At 40.4% G+C, this 17,997-nt stretch overlaps 1 protein-coding gene across 4 annotated transcripts in view; it reads left to right on the top strand.

Annotated features, from left to right (window-relative positions):
- LOC116806871 (mothers against decapentaplegic homolog 2) overlaps window positions 1-17,997 on the top strand; it is a 129,747-nt gene that overhangs the window by 62,968 nt on the left and 48,782 nt on the right. For 3 of the 4 annotated variants that reach the window (XM_032744668.3, XM_032744671.3, XM_032744669.3), the window contains 7 exons: window positions 334-527; window positions 1,022-1,156; window positions 4,185-4,259; window positions 5,941-5,994; window positions 13,743-13,955; window positions 16,085-16,222; window positions 16,383-16,527. In XM_032744668.3, coding sequence (XP_032600559.1) covers window positions 334-527; window positions 1,022-1,156; window positions 4,185-4,259; window positions 5,941-5,994; window positions 13,743-13,955; window positions 16,085-16,222; window positions 16,383-16,527 — 954 coding nt within the window. The remainder of the gene's footprint in view (window positions 1-333; window positions 528-1,021; window positions 1,157-4,184; window positions 4,260-5,940; window positions 5,995-13,742; window positions 13,956-16,084; window positions 16,223-16,382; window positions 16,528-17,997) is intronic. The other variant, XM_072922986.1, reaches the window with a different exon arrangement.

A 17,997-nucleotide genomic window follows, 5' to 3' on the forward strand; every position in this document is an offset into this window, starting at 1 on the left:
GTGATTTGTTTTTTTTTAAACAACTCTCTTCTGCATTTAAAAAAATATATGAAGAACTCATCCTAAATATTTGGTTGGAGGTAAAGTGGCTTTTAATGAATTCTAAATTTAACTGCCACTGATTAGAGCAACTCAAATACAAGTTAAGAGATTACCGATATGATCATTTTTATCATATTTGAAGCCTTTCAACAAGAGTATAAATGTCACTAGCAGTATCAATCCACTGAATTCTGAGAATGAATAAACTACCCATCCCATGTGTGTACACTCTTGCTTAAGTAGCTAAGAGCATGCAGTCTGTAAAAACTTTTTAACATCTTTTCCCTCCAGATCTCTCGATGGACGTCTACAGGTATCTCATCGTAAAGGACTGCCACATGTTATTTACTGTCGTTTGTGGCGCTGGCCAGATCTTCATAGTCACCATGAACTTAAAGCAATTGAAAACTGTGAATATGCTTTTAATCTTAAAAAGGATGAAGTATGTGTAAACCCTTACCACTACCAGAGGGTGGAGACACCAGGTAGGAAGACTACTTCTGACTTTGTATAGCATCTGTGCATACTTGATCAGCATGTTATAAGTGAAAAAGAGAAAAATGCTTTCTCTTGCCAAAAGTACAAGATTCTTAGAGATACAGCTTTTGAAAAAAACACCCCTGATAGTTTTTAATAGTAAAATTACTGAAAAATCTTTATGAATATGAAGATACCTTTACCCTGATAAACATTTCCAGGGCCACTAGTAGTTTCCAGATGGCTAAATATGACCCGGACTTAAAAGGAGAACAGAGATGATTCACCTATGCTAATGTGGAATAGTCTTACTCAAGAGGCACTTCAGGAATCTGTTTCTACCACTAGCAGTACAATTGTAATAGTAGCAGTACTGAGATTCAGAAAATTTCAAAACATCTGAAGAAATTGTTAGATGGTTTAGATATATATTTTTTCCTTTTAGCTCACAGAAGCGTGCATTTTGAGGGTCTTACCAATGCTTCGAATTTTGCTTTTCCAGTCCTGCCTCCTGTACTAGTGCCACGGCACACTGAGATTCTAACAGAACTGCCGCCTCTCGATGACTATACCCATTCCATTCCTGAAAACACTAACTTTCCAGCTGGAATTGAACCACAGAGCAATTATATACCAGGTATTTTCTTAACTTTCACTGTAAACAGTATGTTTGACATTGTGACGCTGAAACAAATATGGTAATTTTATGCTCCTAAGTGATCAAATTAATTGCACAATGTGCCAATAAGTTAGATCTAGTTGATTTTATGTATTAGTTCCAATGAAAATACCTGAACATTGCTGTTTGCAGAACACGATCCTGTGTGAAACTATATTGCTTACTTGGTTTCAGTAGCTTATTTATGATTCAGAATGCTAATGAGTGAAAAATAGACCTTTGTATTATGTTTTCAATCTGTTTTACAAGCATATAGGGGTTGCCAAATGCTGTGTGTTGGAGATTGAGCAGCAGTTTACTACTCAATCTCACCACATGTAGTTTGTGGAGAAACTTTAAGTTGCAAATCAGTGACTTAGTGTTTTTATCTGTAGTCCACAACTGATCAAGGTCTGCTTTGTGTGTTTGTTACTATTGTGTGCACAGTTTTGTCTTTTTAGTATGAAAGAGCAACCTAACAATATTGAAATCAAAGAATTCCTTCTTTCTCTTCTTTGCCCCTTCCCTACCCCAAGACTAACCTGCTACAGTGCACCCAAAACCTGGTACTATTACTGAAACATAAAATCAGTGAACTTTGTTTCCTGCCCCAACTTTGTGTTTCCTATCCCTTCAGGAAGTTGCCTAGAGTGTAAAACCAAGTAAAGCTGAACTTCTCTCATAAATGTTTAATGCAGCTATATTATGAACAAGCTGAAAATTCAGATCTAGACTCTCTTGAAGAATAAAATTACTTGAAACTCAAATATGTGCAATATATAAATTGTATTGATGTGTCTTAAACAGGTCATTGCTTGTGTTTTCTTTAAATGTATCCAAGAATTGAAATGGCATTTAAAAATGCAGCAAATTTGTTCTCATCTGTTTAATCTGGGCTATGTTTTGCCACCTAGGGACAGCAGATCGTTAAAGAGCAATTTAAGGGGATAGAAATTGGTGCTGCTTTCCTAACTGTTGTATGCCTTTTTTAACTCAATGTGAGGGCTTTTGATACCATTTCCTATCAACTTACTGGAAAGCTACCATTTGCAAATCCAGTGCTATGGAAATGAGCTAAAGTAGCTAGGTAGTTATTTGCAGGAAGTTTGTTCAAGGTGATTGTGGGTATTCACATGATTTTCAAATGTTTATGCAGCTAACCACACCTTGCCTCCTTATCTTTGTCACTGACACCCTCCTGTTGTATTCATGGCATCTTACTTTATTTGACCTTGCTGACTTAATCTTGAACACTTAGCTAGGTTCTGATGAGTCTTCTGTGTCTTGACAGCTTGCTTCAGAGGACCATTTTCTTTAGGGGTAGGCCAAACTAAGACCGTGGTAGCTTTGCACCGCAATACTGTCTCAGTACATGGTCTACAGAGAGGTTGGTTTCACTTACAACTGGGAAGATGGCAGTCGTGAAGGTGCAGGATGGCTGTTGGGGCTGTATGTTCAATTAATACTACTACGTGGAGGAAATCTCTATTCAGACAGAGATTAGTTATGGAAAATAATCTGTGCCAAAGACTCTAGATTAGCAACTGGAAAGAGGAGGCATGGGTTGGATTGGAAATGGTTATTGACCTTTTACCATGGCTGTGGCCTTAACTATAATGAATAATTTGGAGAAGGGTGGAGTCCATTTTATCACAATAAATTCAATAAAAATGTTCAAAATTAGTATGATTTTTTTGTTATCATAATTCTTGATAGTGAAGATTTCCTATAATTGTCCTTTTAAGTTTTCATTTGAATTTTGTCACATCTATATTTAACTCATTAGTTTTACAGTGAACCAATGATAATTCTTTTGCTTAATTTTTTAAAATCAGCTGACTTAATCGAGTTTCCTGTCACTGACTTCTTTCTGACCTTAATATATTGCTGTAAATCTCAGACATGATATTTGATATAATTTGATTTTAATTCTTAGGCAAAAAGCTTTACATTTCTGCTATTTGATAATAATGTAATTAAATGTACTTAATCCCTCAGATGTCTCAGAGACAATTCTAAGGCAATTGTAGACATAGTTAGCTTCAAACACGTTCAGTAAAGCAATCCAGGTTTTGCCTTTAATATATAGAATCATAGAATATCCTGAGTTGGAAGGGACCCACAAGGATCATCGAAGTCCAACTCCATATAGGAAAAGACATTTGCCCAGTTCAAAGAAAATTATTTCCTGAAAGGCAATTGGTTAATTTATCCAGATTACAAAGTACCTTTTGAATGGAGAAAAGGAACATGCATACTCTTATGGGTTTTGAAGATAATTCTGTTGAATTAGGCAAAGTTTCTAGTATCAAAATGCTTCAAACTTGTTTCTGAGTTTACTTTGGTTACTGAAACTCCATCTTTAAAGAAAGCTAGTTAAAAGAATAGATGATTGTTTTGATAGAGCTTGGAAGTAATAATGATAATAGAGCTTGTGCAGTGTAACTAGTTAAATAATATGGTTATTATTGAGTGAAATTTTTAGATAATGAAGGAAAATGGATTTGGGAATTGAACTGAAAAGTAACCTTCAAATCTATAAGGCATGGGAGGGTATCTGATCTGATGGTTATAGTACATTATAGTACATTAAGACAGCTCACATGATAATTTTTTTTTGTGAAAGTGACCAGATATGTTTTTTTTTTCATTTGTAATTCTACTAAATGTGAAAGCTGTTGATCACAATTGCAAAACTGTTACTTATTCTAGTAAAGTATCTTGTCTTAAATTGAAAAGACAAGTATTATCTGTTAATTATATAACACATTTGAACAGTTGACTGGCATAAAAGAGATTATACATTTTGCATAGACAATTAAGGCAGGTAATGTGTTTGAAGACCTACTGGAAGGAGAAATGGATGGCAAAATGATATTCTAATAAAGTATTTAAGTATTGAATGGAGCTCATGAGGACTTTATTACAAAAATTCCAAATGCTAAATCGTACAAATTTCCTCAGTCATTGAACCATTAGGTGCTTAGTTGTTTTTTTTTTTTGACAGAAACACCACCTCCAGGATACATCAGTGAAGATGGAGAAACAAATGACCAGCAGTTGAACCAAAGCATGGATACAGGTAACTACTTTCAAAACTTGGGCTCACTAGCTGTGATCCCTCTGCATAGCAGCATGAATTCAGCCTAAAAGATGATGGCAGTTTTCCTCTGTACAACCTGGTGTTATCTGCTTAAAATATCGCTTTCAGTCTTTAGTGAACAAATTAATATTTTTTTAAGGGAATGCTTCAAAAACATTCTGTGCCATATTAAGTACATTACATTTGTTTTGTAATAAAAACATACAGGTCTAATTAAGTCTTCATCAGATTTTAATAGCTGATTTGTTTTAACCATCCCCAACTTTACCTTCTGGAAACAGGTTCGTTGAAGCAATGTGTCTGTTAGCCGAAACAAGTTACAGACTCTGAATTTTGAGAATCTGTCTCTTACCTCTGGAACCTTATCACTTCTGCCATGTTTCAAAACAGTTCTTGTATAGAAGGGTCAATGGAAAGAGTAGTAGAAATATGAGGCATCTGTGCCTTTGTATGAAAGAGTTTCTAGATAATGTGGTTGGCTTTAGACTGTCAAAGAATAGTTAATATGCTGAATAAGAACATCCTGCTATCTGCTGGCAGACTTGAATGTATTTGGTTAGCTAACGTTAGCAATCTTTTTCAGTTAGTTGGAATCAACTGCACCAGTTTCCCAAAGAACTGCGATATTTTCCCACTATGTGATAATGTCTACCTTAATTTTAAAAGCCTGATATCAGCAATCATTGTAGGAACGATTCTGTGCAAAGCCTCTTTGTATTTTGTCTACAAGTGCACAAATTGTGTTGGGGAGTTCATGTTTTTCTAAATTTTTTCCTTCCTTCTTCCAGGAAATAATAACCTCAAATGAGGAAATCCAGGTTGTTCTTCTAGAGATAAACACTCTCCATTGAGAATAGAGGCAATATCTTGCTTGTTTCATCCACTTTTTCTTAGCTTTTTTTCCACTGAATTTGGGAAGAAGTCACTACCTTCTCACTGGGCTGAAGCACCTCTCTTATGAAGATAGGCTGAGAGAGTTGGGGTTGTCCAGCCTGGAGAAGAGAAGGCTCCAGGGAGATCTTAGAGCACCTTCCAGTACCTAAAGGGGCTACAGGAGAGCTGGAGAGGGACTTTGGACATTGGCATGGAGTGATAGGACAAGGGGGAATGGCTTCAGACTGATAGAGAGTAGGGTTAGATGGGATATTGGGAAGAAATTCTTTCCTGTGAAGGTGGTAAGGTACTGACACAGGTTGTCCAGAAAAGCTGTGTCTGTCCCATCCCTGGAAGTGTTCAAGGCCAGGTTGGATGGGGCTTTAAGTAACCTGGTCCAGTGGAAGGTGTCCCTGCCCATGGCAGGGGGATTGGAACTAGATGATCTTGAAGGTCCCTTCCAATCCAAACCATTCTATGATTCTGTGACAAGCATATAAATAAAGTTGTGTTCACAGAGTGTGCATGAAGTGAAAGCTCTGCCAAATACAACATTAAGATGTTAATTAGGTTTATGAGGAGGGGTAAGGTCCCATGAGTCTGGAAAATTAAATGCAGTCTTAATTCACAATTAGTGTGTGATATGCTGGAAAAGTGGTGTTAGTATTTCTGGGGTTTCTTATTCCAAAGGATTTAAATGTAAAACTATATCTAGATAATGGTTATTCCTACTTATCTGAACTAATGAGAGTAATTTGCTCTGAAACAATCTGTATTGCTTCAACAGGATCTCCAGCAGAGCTGTCTCCTAGTAGTCTTTCTCCAGTTAATCATAGCCTGGGTAAGCTGGAAATTCTTGTAATTGTTTCTCTGTGTGATGACTCTTCTTTATGTATATATTACATTAAAACTGAAAACATACTTTAAAAAAATTAGGAACTGTATTAGGAGGAGACTATTGGGTTGGCTTCCTGATGATAAATATAATAGGGCTGGGTAAATAACTTCTTAACTACTACTCTATTTCTGTAACTGTTGAGTTCCTAGCAAAGAGAAAGAATAATATGGTTGTGTGTGCAGGACTAGCATTTATAAAATAAATATTTTAAAGGATGCTATCCAATCCATAGTGCTGGCCAGACTTGCTGACTCCCTTGTATATATGTTCTGCTACTCTTCTCTTGTACTGTTTCACCTGTAACTGCAACACAATCATTGCTTCCACATTAGTTGCCCACCTGCTTTGATCAGGTGCCATTGCTGTGTATTTGTATAAATGCCTCAGGAAGATCCGATTCCCCTGGGTTTGTTTAAGGAATGATGATAGAAAAATGCTGTTCAGAATGCTTAGTTAGTAATGAGGGTAGGTAAAAAGGGGAAGCAGCTCAGGGAAAGCTGAAGATGCACAGGGAAGATATTGAGCTCTCATAAGGACCTTAGAACTGCTTTTAGATAGACATGGTATAATATCTAGTGTAATATAAGAAAATATTATTTTCATATTAATATTTTTTCTTTGTGTGGTTCAGTGTTTGATAGTTTAATCTTTTTTTTTTAACATTGCCAAAATGTAAGTTATAGAAAAGCAACAGAAATGTCTCAATATCTGGCACTCACAGCATCATTAGTTTAATAATTTTGCCAAGCAAAATGCAAGTACTGAACTAAATGAGCTGTGGTCAGATTAGATCACCCCCTCTTCCCCTCCTTCCCTTCCTTCTTCCTTTGTGTGAAAATCTAAATTCCATTATGTTTACTGGAGTAGGTAAAAATGAAAGCAAGTAAAATATAATTTGTGGAGACTAACAGCTGTTGTTTCTGGGAGAGACAAGTAGCAGGGCATATAGATTTCTTTTGAGCCTTGTCCTGGTTCAGGGCAAATTTGGGGAAAGAACCCCAAAACGGTTCCTTTAGGAAAGTAGATTCAATTGGCCCCTTCCCCCAACCAGTTCAGGAAAGATACCTCTTTGGAGAAAAAGTGGAAAAAAACCCTGTTTATTAAACAAGCAAACTTAAACAATAAAACTTCTTGCCACTCCAAGAGAGAGACAAACTCAGAAAAATCCCCCGGGCTGCAGCTGGGCTCACTCAGTCTCTGATCAGTCCTTCCGGTGCTGGAAATGCCGCGGCCCAGGCCCGGCCCGCTGGGCCACAGGTGCGATCTGCTGCTGCTCTTCTGGTGTTCAGTCCAGAGCAGGTCCAAAGAAAGGGAAAAAACCACAGTCCAGGGAACTTCTTTGCCTCAGCTAGCTAAAACTAACTAGGAAAAAGCAAAGGAGAGCTCTGTCTCGCTGTCTGTCCGTCTGCAGACAACACAGTCCAGGAGCAGGAATGTGGAGGAGGGAGTGCAGTTCTTAAAAACAAACTGCGTGCTTCTTCCCCCCTCCCCTTTACTCCTGGAACAAGTCTTAAAGGTGTAGAACTTATTATTCAACATAAACAGGGGAGGCGATTGGGGATAAAGGCATCATACAGTTAACCAAGGACATTCCACCCCTTATCCCCATATCGTCAGCTTACTACTAAAACTTATATATATATTCAAACCCTACAAACACATACATTATACATCCAATATACAGCTATACACAGACAATGGCAGTAATATTCAGCAAACAGTGATATTTACACATAGCTCTCACCCAACAATCAGATCTCCCTGAAGTACACATCGTGTTCTTCCATCTTTCTGCATTATCCACCATGTACAACCTGGTCCCTGAGCAAAGACAATCCCACGAATGGGTTTGTCTGTACTTGAGGCAGAATTGATCCACACTGTCTTCCCTAACAAACCTCTGACATGCACTACTGGGACTTTGTCTCCATCTACTATATGCAAAAGCTGAGATTGGGCAGGGCCCAATCGACTGGTAGAGCCTCGGGTGTTAACTAACCAGGTGGCTTTTGCCAGATTCTGCTCCCAATTTTTGAAAGATTCCCCACCCAATGTTTTCAAGGTGGTTTTTAACAGTCCATTGTACCTCTCCAGTTTTCCTGCAGCTGGTGCATGGTCGGGAATATGGTACACCCACTCAATACCATGTTCCCTAGCCCAGGTGTTCAAAGGCTGTTGTTGAAATGAGTCCCATTGTCTGACTCAATCCTCTCAGGGGTACCATACCTCCAAAGGATCTGCTTCTCAAGGCCCAGAATGGTGTTACAGACCGTAGTATGAGGCACGGGATAGGTTTCCAACCATCCTGTGGTGGCTTCTACCATGGTGAGCACATAACGCTTGCCGTGGCGTGTCTGGGGCAGTGTGATGTAGTCAATCTTCCAGGCCTCCCCATACCTGTACTTGGACAACCGCCCACCATACCATAGGGGCTTCACCCGCTTGGCCTGTTTTATGGTAGCACACGTCTCACAGTCATGGATAACCTGAGAAATACTGTCCATGGTTAAATTCACCCCTCGGTCTCGTGCCCACTTAAAAGTGGTATCTCTACCCTGATGGCCTGAGGCATCATGGGCCCATCGTGCTAAGAACAACTCTCCCTTGTGTTGCCAATCCAAGTCTATTTTTGACACCCCTATCTTTGCAGCCTGATCTACCTGCTGGTTGTTTTGGTGCTCCTTATTGGCTCTGCTCTTGGGAACATGGGCATCTACATGGCGAACTTTCACAGGTAGCTTCTCTACCCTGGTAGCAATGTCTTTCCACTCATCAGCAGCCCAAATTGGAATTCCTCTACGCTGCCAATTAGCTTTTTTCCACCTCTCCAGCCACCCCCACACAGCATTGGCTACCATCCATGAATCATTGTAGAGGTAGAGCTTCGGCCACTTCTCTCTTTCAGCAATGTCCAGGGCCAGTTGAACGGCCTTGAGTTCAGCGAGTTGACTTGATCCACCCTCCCCTTCTGTAGCTTCTGCAGCCCGTCTTGTGGGACTCCATACGGCTACTTTTCATTTCCATTTCATTCCCACAATGCGGCAAGAACCATCAGTGAAAAGAGCGTAATGTGTTTCTTCTGCTGGCAGTTGCTTATATGGTGGCGCTTCTTCAGCATGTGTCACTTCTTCCTCTTCATCAGCGAGACCAAAGTTTTCGCCTTCAGGCCAGTTTGTAATTATCTCCAAAATCCCAGGGGGGATCAGTTTTCCAATCCGGGCGCGCTGCGTGATAAGGGCAATCCACTTGCTCCATGTGGCATTGGTGGCATGGTGGGTAGAGGGAACCTTTGCTTTGAACATCCACCCCAGCACCGGTAGTCGGGGTGCCAGGAGGAGTTGTGCTTCTGTACCGATCACCACTGAGGCGGCCTGGACTCCTTCATAGGCTGCTAAAATTTCCTTCTCTGTTGGAGTATAGTTGGCTTCAGACCCTCTATAGCTTTGACTCCAAAATCCCAGTGGTCGGCCTCGAGTCTCATCAGGCACCTTCTGCCAAAGGCTCCAGGACAAACCATGGTTCCCGGCTGCAGAGTAGAGCACGTTCTTCACATCTGGTCCTGTCCTGACTGGGCCAAGGCCTACCGCATGGACGATCTCCTGCTTGATCTGGGTAAAGGCTTGCAGCTGTTCAGGGCCCCAGTGGAAAATGTTCTTCTTGTGGGTGACCAAGTAGAGAGGGCTCACGATCTGGCTGTACTCAGGAATATGCTGTCTCCAAAAACCTATGGCACCTAGGAAAGCTGGTGTTTTCTTCTTGCTGGTTGGTGGAGACATCGCTGTGATCTTGTTGATGATATCTGTAGGAATCCGACGCCGTCCATCTTGCCACTTCACTCCCAGGAACTGGATCTCTTGAGCAGGTCCCTTTATTTGCTCTTCTTGATGGCAAAACCAGCTTTCAGGAGAATCTGGATGATTTTCTCTCCTTTCTCAAACACCTCTGCTGCTGTTTTCCCCCACACAATGATATCATCAATATATTGTAGATGTTCTGGAGCCTCACCCTTTTCTAGTGCAGTCTGAATCAGGCCATGGCAGATGGTGGGGCTGTGTTTCCACCCCTGGGGCAGTCGGTTCCAGGTGTACTGCACGCCCCTCCAGGTGAAAGCAAACGGAGGCCTGCATTCTGCTGCCAGAGGAATGGAGAAAAATGCATTGGCAATATCAATAGTGGCATACCACTTCACTGCCTTGGACTCCAGCTCGTACTGGAGTTCCAGCATGTCCGGCACAGCGGCGCTCAGTGGTGGAGTCACTTCATTCAATGCACGGTAGTCCACTGTCAATCTTCATTCTCCTTCAGATTTACGCACAGGCCAGATGGGGCTGTTGAAAGGTGAGTGGGTTTTGCTGACCACCCCTTGGCTCTCCAGCTCACGGATCATTTTGTGGATGGGGATCACAGCATCTTGATTCGTTTGGTACTGCCGGCGGTGCACTGTTGAGGTGGCAATTGGTACTCGTTGCTCTTCTACCTTCAAGAGTCCTACTGCAGATGGGTTTTCCGATAGTCCAGGTAAGCTGTTCAATTGCTGGATGCCCTCTGTCTCTACAGCTGCTATCCCAAATGCCCACCTGAGTCCCTTTGGGTCTTTGAAATACCTCCTTCGAAGGAAGTCTATGCCTAAATTACATGGGGCCTCTGGGCCAGTCACAATGGATTGTTTCTTCCACTCATTTCCAGTCAGGCTGATCTCAGCTTCCACTGAAGTAAAGTCCTGTGATCCCCCTGTCACACCAGCAATAGAAACATGTTCTGCCCCCACATATTTTGATGGGATTAATGTGCACTGTGCACCAGTGTCGACCAAAGCTTTATATACTTGTGGTTCTGATGTGCCAGGCCAGCGAATCCACACAGTCCAAAAAATACAGTTTTCCCTCGCCTCTACCTGGCTAGAGGCAGGGCCCCTCTAAGCCTGGTTATCCTTCTTTCCTGGGGCATATATCTTGGAGGTTTCTTCAAGGGGTTTGAAAATATTGTCATCATCATCATATACGGCAGTTTGATTATGGGTCACTGGAGCTGCTTCCCTTTTGGTGAAAACTCCTTTCGGAGTCTTGCCTCCCTTCAATTCACGCACCCATTGTGCCAGAGCACCAGTAGGTTTCCCATCCCATTTCCTCATATTTTCTCCACAATCGCGCAGGAAGAACCACAGCTCAGCTCGTGAGATGTACCTTCTTTCCCCGTCTGGGGAACGTCTGCGTTGGGTACCAGGACCTCTGATCTGTATTGCTGAGACTTGGAGAAAACCCCCTTTCATCTCCTCCCTGAGTTTCTTATGATTCTTCTCTATCTTGTCTTCTAGTTTCTGCAGACGTGTTTCCACTGCTGCAATTCTGGCATGGGTTGGGCCATGTACGGCATCTGCACATGCTCGGAGCTTCTTTGCCATATCGAGCACAGTCTCCTCACCCTCATCTCGATTCATTATTGCTACAGCAGAAGCGTATTCATGTGGCCCAAGCCTTACAAGTTTTTGCCACATCACGGATGTACACGGTACCAAGTCTGGGTTTACAGTCTCTACATCATCCGAAAAGACAATCTCTGCCACTGCCATTTCCCTCAAGCGTTGTATTCCTTGTTCTATAGTCTTCCACTGGGTTTGCTGCATGTAAAGATCATCTGCATACAGGTATCTTTATGCTACACTTTCCAGAACCCGTGCCCAGAGGCTGCGAGGGTTAGCCGCTCTCATCATTCCTTGGTCATTGACAGGATCATGTGACAGGGATCCTAAATGTCTCGCTTCACTACCATCCAGAATTGTAGCCTCGCCTGCAGCATCCCAAAGACAGACCAACCAACTAATTACAGACTCATCAGGTCGTCGAGTGTAATCCTTTTTTAGGCCACGAAGGTCCTTCAGGGAATAGGACTCAGTAGTGGCTTCTGATCCTGCCTCAGTTGCCCTAACTCCAGCTTTTGTGTCAGTAATTATCTTTGAGGGTCCTTCTCCTGGATCATCATCATCAGTCCCTGGCCGGTCAGTTTTGCTTTTCTTCTTTCCCGCAGCGACTGCCAGTGGCTTAGGGTTACTGTCTGATTTAGCTACAACCTGAGTAACTGGGGTGTTGTCTGCAGCCTGAGTGACTGGGATAGCTGCTGGTTTATCTCCCTGCCCCCCTGCCTCTGTCTGCCAGCCTACAGTATCTAGCAGTGTGCGATAAGCATAAGCCAAGGCCCAGCTTATTGCAATGATCCTTTTCTCATTAGAGTCATCATGGCACTTCTCTTTCAGGTATTTCCCCACCTCAGCTGGGTTCTGAATTTGTTCACGTGGAAAATCACACTCTACAGGGTCAGAAAATTCCTTCAGGGTCTGGCCCATATTTTCCCATTCTCCACACCACTCAGGATTTTCGACAACTGGGTGAGGGGTTTCATCAGCTCCTGTGGACATCTCAGCCTTCACTCTAGAGAAGCTGCAGGCTGTATAAAGGAAGTTTACCAGAATAGATACTAGAAAGATGGTCTCTAACATTCAGGGGAAACTGAACATTTTTAAAAAGTGACATAACAAATTCAAAAGAGAAGAAGGAAAGGAGAGGCTGGAAAACCTCATGCCCTGCTCCTCCTCTAACAAACTGGGTGAAATTACTAATAAACCCCCAGAACATACTACTGGAACTAGGATGCAGGGTAGGACAAAAAAACCATAAACTATACATATCTTGAACAGACTCCAGTATCTTTACAAGCACCTTATAAATCACTATCACCAAGCCCAGCCCAATAGCTATTTTAATCCGTGCTCTTCTACTGTAAAAACTACGTGTAAGGGACAAGAATCCTAGTGACCAGAAAAGTACTAAAACCTCAAAAAAGCCTAAAGACCAGAACCACATGAAGGCCTCCACCCCAAGAGACATTATGAATGTAAGCAACATGGCTACTGACTGCTTTAACCCACTACAAAATAAGCACAACCAACATCTATTCAGTAAAGGAATAAAGGTTTTTTCCACTTGTTTCGAGCCCCGGTAGTTGGTCGCCAATAAATGTATTTGTCCTGGTTCAGGGCAAATTTGGGGAAAGAACCCCAAAAGGGTTCCTTTAGGAAAGAAGATTCAATTGGCCCCTCCCCCCAACCAGGTCGGGAAAGATACCTCTTTGGAGAAAAGTGGAAAAAACCTATTTATTAAACAAGCAAACTTAAACAATATTAAACAATAAAATTTCTTGCCACTCCAAGAGAGACAAACTCAGAAAAATCCCCTGGGCTGCAGCTCGGCTCACTCAGTCTCTGATCAGTCCCTCCGGCGCTGGAAATGCCACGGCCCAGGCCCAGCCCGCTGGACCACAGGTGCGATCTGCTGCTGCTCTTCTGGTGTTCAGTCCAGAGCAGGTCCAAAGAAAGGGAAAAAACCACAGTCCAGGGAACTTCTTTGCCTCAGCTAGCTAAAACTAACTAGGAAAAAGCAAAGGAGAGCTCTGTCTCGCTGTCTGTCCATCTACAGACAACACAGTCCAGGAGCAGGAATGTGGAGGAGGGAGTGCAGTTCTTAAAAACAAACTCTGCACTTCTTCCCCCCCCTTTCACTCCTGGAACAAGTCTTAAAGGTGTAGAACTTATTATTCAACATAAACAGGGCAGACGATTGGGGATAAAGGCATCATACAGTCAACCTAGGAGAAGCCTCGAATTCTGTATTAAGCTTGTTTTTAAATTTTTTTTATAGACTTGCAACCAGTTACTTACTCGGAGCCTGCGTTTTGGTGTTCAATAGCATATTATGAATTGAATCAGAGAGTGGGAGAAACCTTCCATGCATCCCAGCCTTCCCTGACTGTAGATGGCTTTACAGATCCATCAAATTCAGAACGATTCTGTCTAGGTTTGCTTTCCAACGTAAACAGAAATGCTACAGTGGAAATGACAAGGCGACATATAGGTAATTATCTCTGATCTTTAATTTCATTTTAGACATTAAATTATCTGGAATGATCCAGGTAGGATGACCACATCTGTGTTTTGGGTTCCTTTCCCCCTTGTGCAGCCAAGCCATAGAACTTCTCTCTTGGGCCTTGCCAAGAGGAACTTGATCTCTCTTGCTATGGACAGAAGTGGAAAGATAAAGAGGTCACTGCTTCTGAAACTGAGGAGAAATATAGCTGCTTCTGTTACCACAGCCTTTTTCAATTGGGAAAAGATGTAGTGATAGCTACAGCTGAAAGGATCTCCATTTCCTCGATCAGTAGTCACTGAGATGATGGCAGCAGCAGTCACACAACTGTCAGGATGCAAGTGGCACAGGAGGAAGCCACTCAACTATAGGGGATTTCTGTTGCTTATGTTGCTGTTCTCTGCCTTCTGGAAAAAGATGACACATCAAAGTATCCCAAGGGACAGGTTTTTGGCTTTCAGGCTCTTCATTGGACTTGCTCTGCCCTAGGTAGCATTTATAGTCAGAGTTGCTTATAATTGAAATTTAAGCTTTAATTGCAAAATATTAGCATGTTGCTTAGTTTATTCTAATTTATAAAATGCAGAATGAGCATTGATAGCACTCTAATGCTTTTCTGAAATGGGAGAAGCTACAGTTGAGATAACATGCTGTTTTTACATTATTAAGATTTTCTTTGTAATGGTTAGTAAAGAATATTGTTTTCTACAATGTTTTGGCAATGAAGAGAGATGGGGAAGACTGATTCGGTGATCAGAATCCGATATATTGTGGTATACAAATGCTTGTATACTATTTTAGGGAGACTAGTAATGTGTAATACAATGATTTTGTTAAAATCACATGCACAAACTTATGCATATTACAGCATCTCTTACTTGCAGAGTTTAATAAGATTTTCTTTTTCTGGTAAACCTGTCTGATTTAATCTTCTTGCAATCTAGATCTAATTTTCAAAGTTCTGTTTGCTTTTGCCAAGGTATTTTGTTTATCAAATCTCTTATATTAATAAGGTCCAAAGTCTATCATCTGTCTTGTGTCCCCCAACATCCCAACAACAATGCAATGTCTTGGCTTTAGGTTCTTCAATAAAGTAGACTTTTTTTTTCTGGATTCTTTTATTTAGCAACATTTATGAGGTTTTTTGGTTTGATTTTTAGTAAAAATTTCAACTTATTTAATAGAACCTTCTGATTGCCTGTATGCCAAATCCGAATGCTTGTCTTATAAAAATTTAGATGTGCAGAAGCCCAGGCTATACCTGTGCTAACTAATCAAAATTATCAATTATGAGGAAAAGCAAAAATGTAAGGAACTTTCACTTTTTTTTAATGGAGCAATTCACATTTTGTTTTAAAAATTGTTTTAAAGAAAAGGGGAAATAGAAACTATGGCCTTTAAAGAACCTGTTAATTATAAACAGCTTTTTTTGAGAGCTCAATTGTACATTACTTATCTTCTGCTAGAAATAAGCCATACAAGTTTTTTTCCACTCAGAGAGAGAGAACGAAACCACAATTTAAAAGTGAACAATAATATTTCTTATGGGTTTTTTTTCATAATAGGGCTGAATGAAGTCCTGTTGATTTTGTTCAAGTACTACAGAGAAAGGGGTATGTAGTGGGTTATGAAATAGTATGGGTGGATGTAGGCAAAGAGTGTTGAAGTGGTACACTGTGTTTTCATTTTTTGCCATAGTGGCCTGTGCTGCTTCATATACAACACTTTAATACTAGCACAAGTTTTAACTCTGTTGAACCTAATATTTTTATTTTGATTCTGGCATTTCTTTAAGTAAAACATTATTTGGTAATGAACACGGCTTTATAATTTTGATTTGGTTATAAGCCATTTCATGGCTAGAAAATTCTATCTCACTCTTGACCAAAAATTATTCTGCTTCTCCTTCAAATATTTTGAGATTGTTGGAGGAAAAATGCAAGTTAATTGTGTTCTGCTCCTGCTACAGCTGTCAGCCCAGCAGTGTTGTTCTGTAGATAACTGATTTCTGTTTCTGTTATAAAGAAAAACCTTGGCCTTCTCTGAAACAAAATCCTCTCGTTTGTTAATCTTCTTGGGTTATATAATAACTAGAGTCCTTTTGAATTTTGCTACAGGAAGGGGAGTACGTCTCTATTACATTGGTGGAGAAGTTTTTGCTGAGTGCTTAAGTGATAGCGCAATTTTTGTTCAGAGCCCCAACTGTAATCAAAGATATGGCTGGCATCCTGCAACTGTGTGCAAAATTCCACCAGGTTAGTAGCTTACTAAAGGTCTTGTGTGAAAATATTCAGTGAATGTATTCACTGGACATTTGCTTTCCTTTTAATAGTTTCTTCATAGTTTTGGGTTTCTGTGTAGCAAACACAAATATTCATTGATTGATTGTACTCCTTGGACTTTTTTTCTTTCTAGGATGCAACCTAAAAATCTTTAATAACCAAGAATTTGCTGCTCTTCTGGCTCAATCTGTGAATCAAGGTTTTGAAGCAGTTTATCAGCTTACTAGAATGTGTACCATAAGAATGAGTTTTGTTAAAGGATGGGGAGCTGAATACAGGTAAAAAACTTTTGGTTTTCATTTTAAAGTTAATTTTTCTTCTTTCACTAATGCACTGTTTCTGTCTGGTTTGAAAGCTGTACCTACAGTCTTCTTAGTGCTACTGTAGACATGCTGTCTGCAAGTTGGACCCCATATTTTCCTTTTTCTCCCTCCTCAGCTATTGAGTTTTTAAGTTATAAAGACCAGAAATTGATTTTAGTATTACAGTCAGCTGTTGAGCAAGGAATGTTGTCAAAGTTGTTTCCTCACTTGGTTCTGCTTGCTTGCTTATTATGGCAAAATCACTGACAATATCTAGAAGTTTCACAGTTTGTGCTGTGAGATTATTTGCTGTTTGTTAGATGTACAGCAATTTTGGTCTCTGTCCTGGTCTGTGTGGAGTATAATGCATTCATTAGGTTGTGGTGAGGGATGCAGTTGATAGTATCTGACAGAAAGAACTGAAGTCATTTGGAGTGCATTCTGCAGAATGAAACAGCTGGAGAACATGCATTTAAGGGTTGACAAATATTTTGGAACTTGTAATGGAAAAGCTTTGTGGGAGTAAGATGACTGTGTTTATGTAGTAAAACTGCTAAATTTTTTTGAGTGGAAAAAATAGCCTTTTATCTGCTTTTTTAATAGATTTGAATTGTATTCTTTATTTAAACAAAATCTTTAAACCTCTCTATAAATTGTCCCCTGAAAGAATGAAGTCTGACATATCAATACCCTATTGTAATACATAGTCACTTTTAAAAAATCCATATAATTTCTGAAGTTCAATAATGGTGTGTAGGTTCCACTGTGAATCTTGGGGGTTTGTTTCTTTTATCTGCTCTTGAAATATACACATGTAAATAGCAGCATCAGTATGTGGGGGAGGCTTCTCAGATAAATGAAGCCAATTTTGTAGAAGTCTAATTAGAGGAAATGAGAAATTTGAGTAATGGAATAAATTGATGCCTCTTTGTTAGTAAGAGATACACAAAAATAACATAGCTCAAGTTTAAAGAATTATTGGATTTGTCAGGAAAATTAATCCACAAACATCAGAGATTTACGTCCAGAAAGGAGACAGAGGAGTCCTTTTACTTTATTTGAATAAAGGGAGAGGCCATGGGGCATTCCCCTGGGGTCTCTCAAATTTTTGGAGGATGCAGCCTCCTTTTTATCCTAATTTCCTGTCCTCATTTCCCTTCTCTCTTTCCCCATTGGCTCGGGTACTTGAGAAGTACAGACTTCCCAAAACACCTGATACCGAAGATTTCCCTCTAATGTATAACCTTCCTTTTAAAATTTTTTATTCTTATGGAATTTAGGGGTTTTCCCCATTGTTTCTTTCATCTTTCAATATCTAATTTCATTTATCCGCAAACATACAGTTTGTAAAGGCAAATATCTTTTTCCATTCATTAATCAGTGGAATCCTTCCTATTGTTTCTTTTATCTCTCAGTGCTAGTTTTATCTACCAGCCGACACACAGT

The sequence above is a fragment of the Taeniopygia guttata genome, chromosome W (assembly GCF_048771995.1).
Source record: "Taeniopygia guttata chromosome W, bTaeGut7.mat, whole genome shotgun sequence".
Classification (NCBI taxonomy): Eukaryota; Metazoa; Chordata; class Aves; order Passeriformes; family Estrildidae; genus Taeniopygia; species Taeniopygia guttata.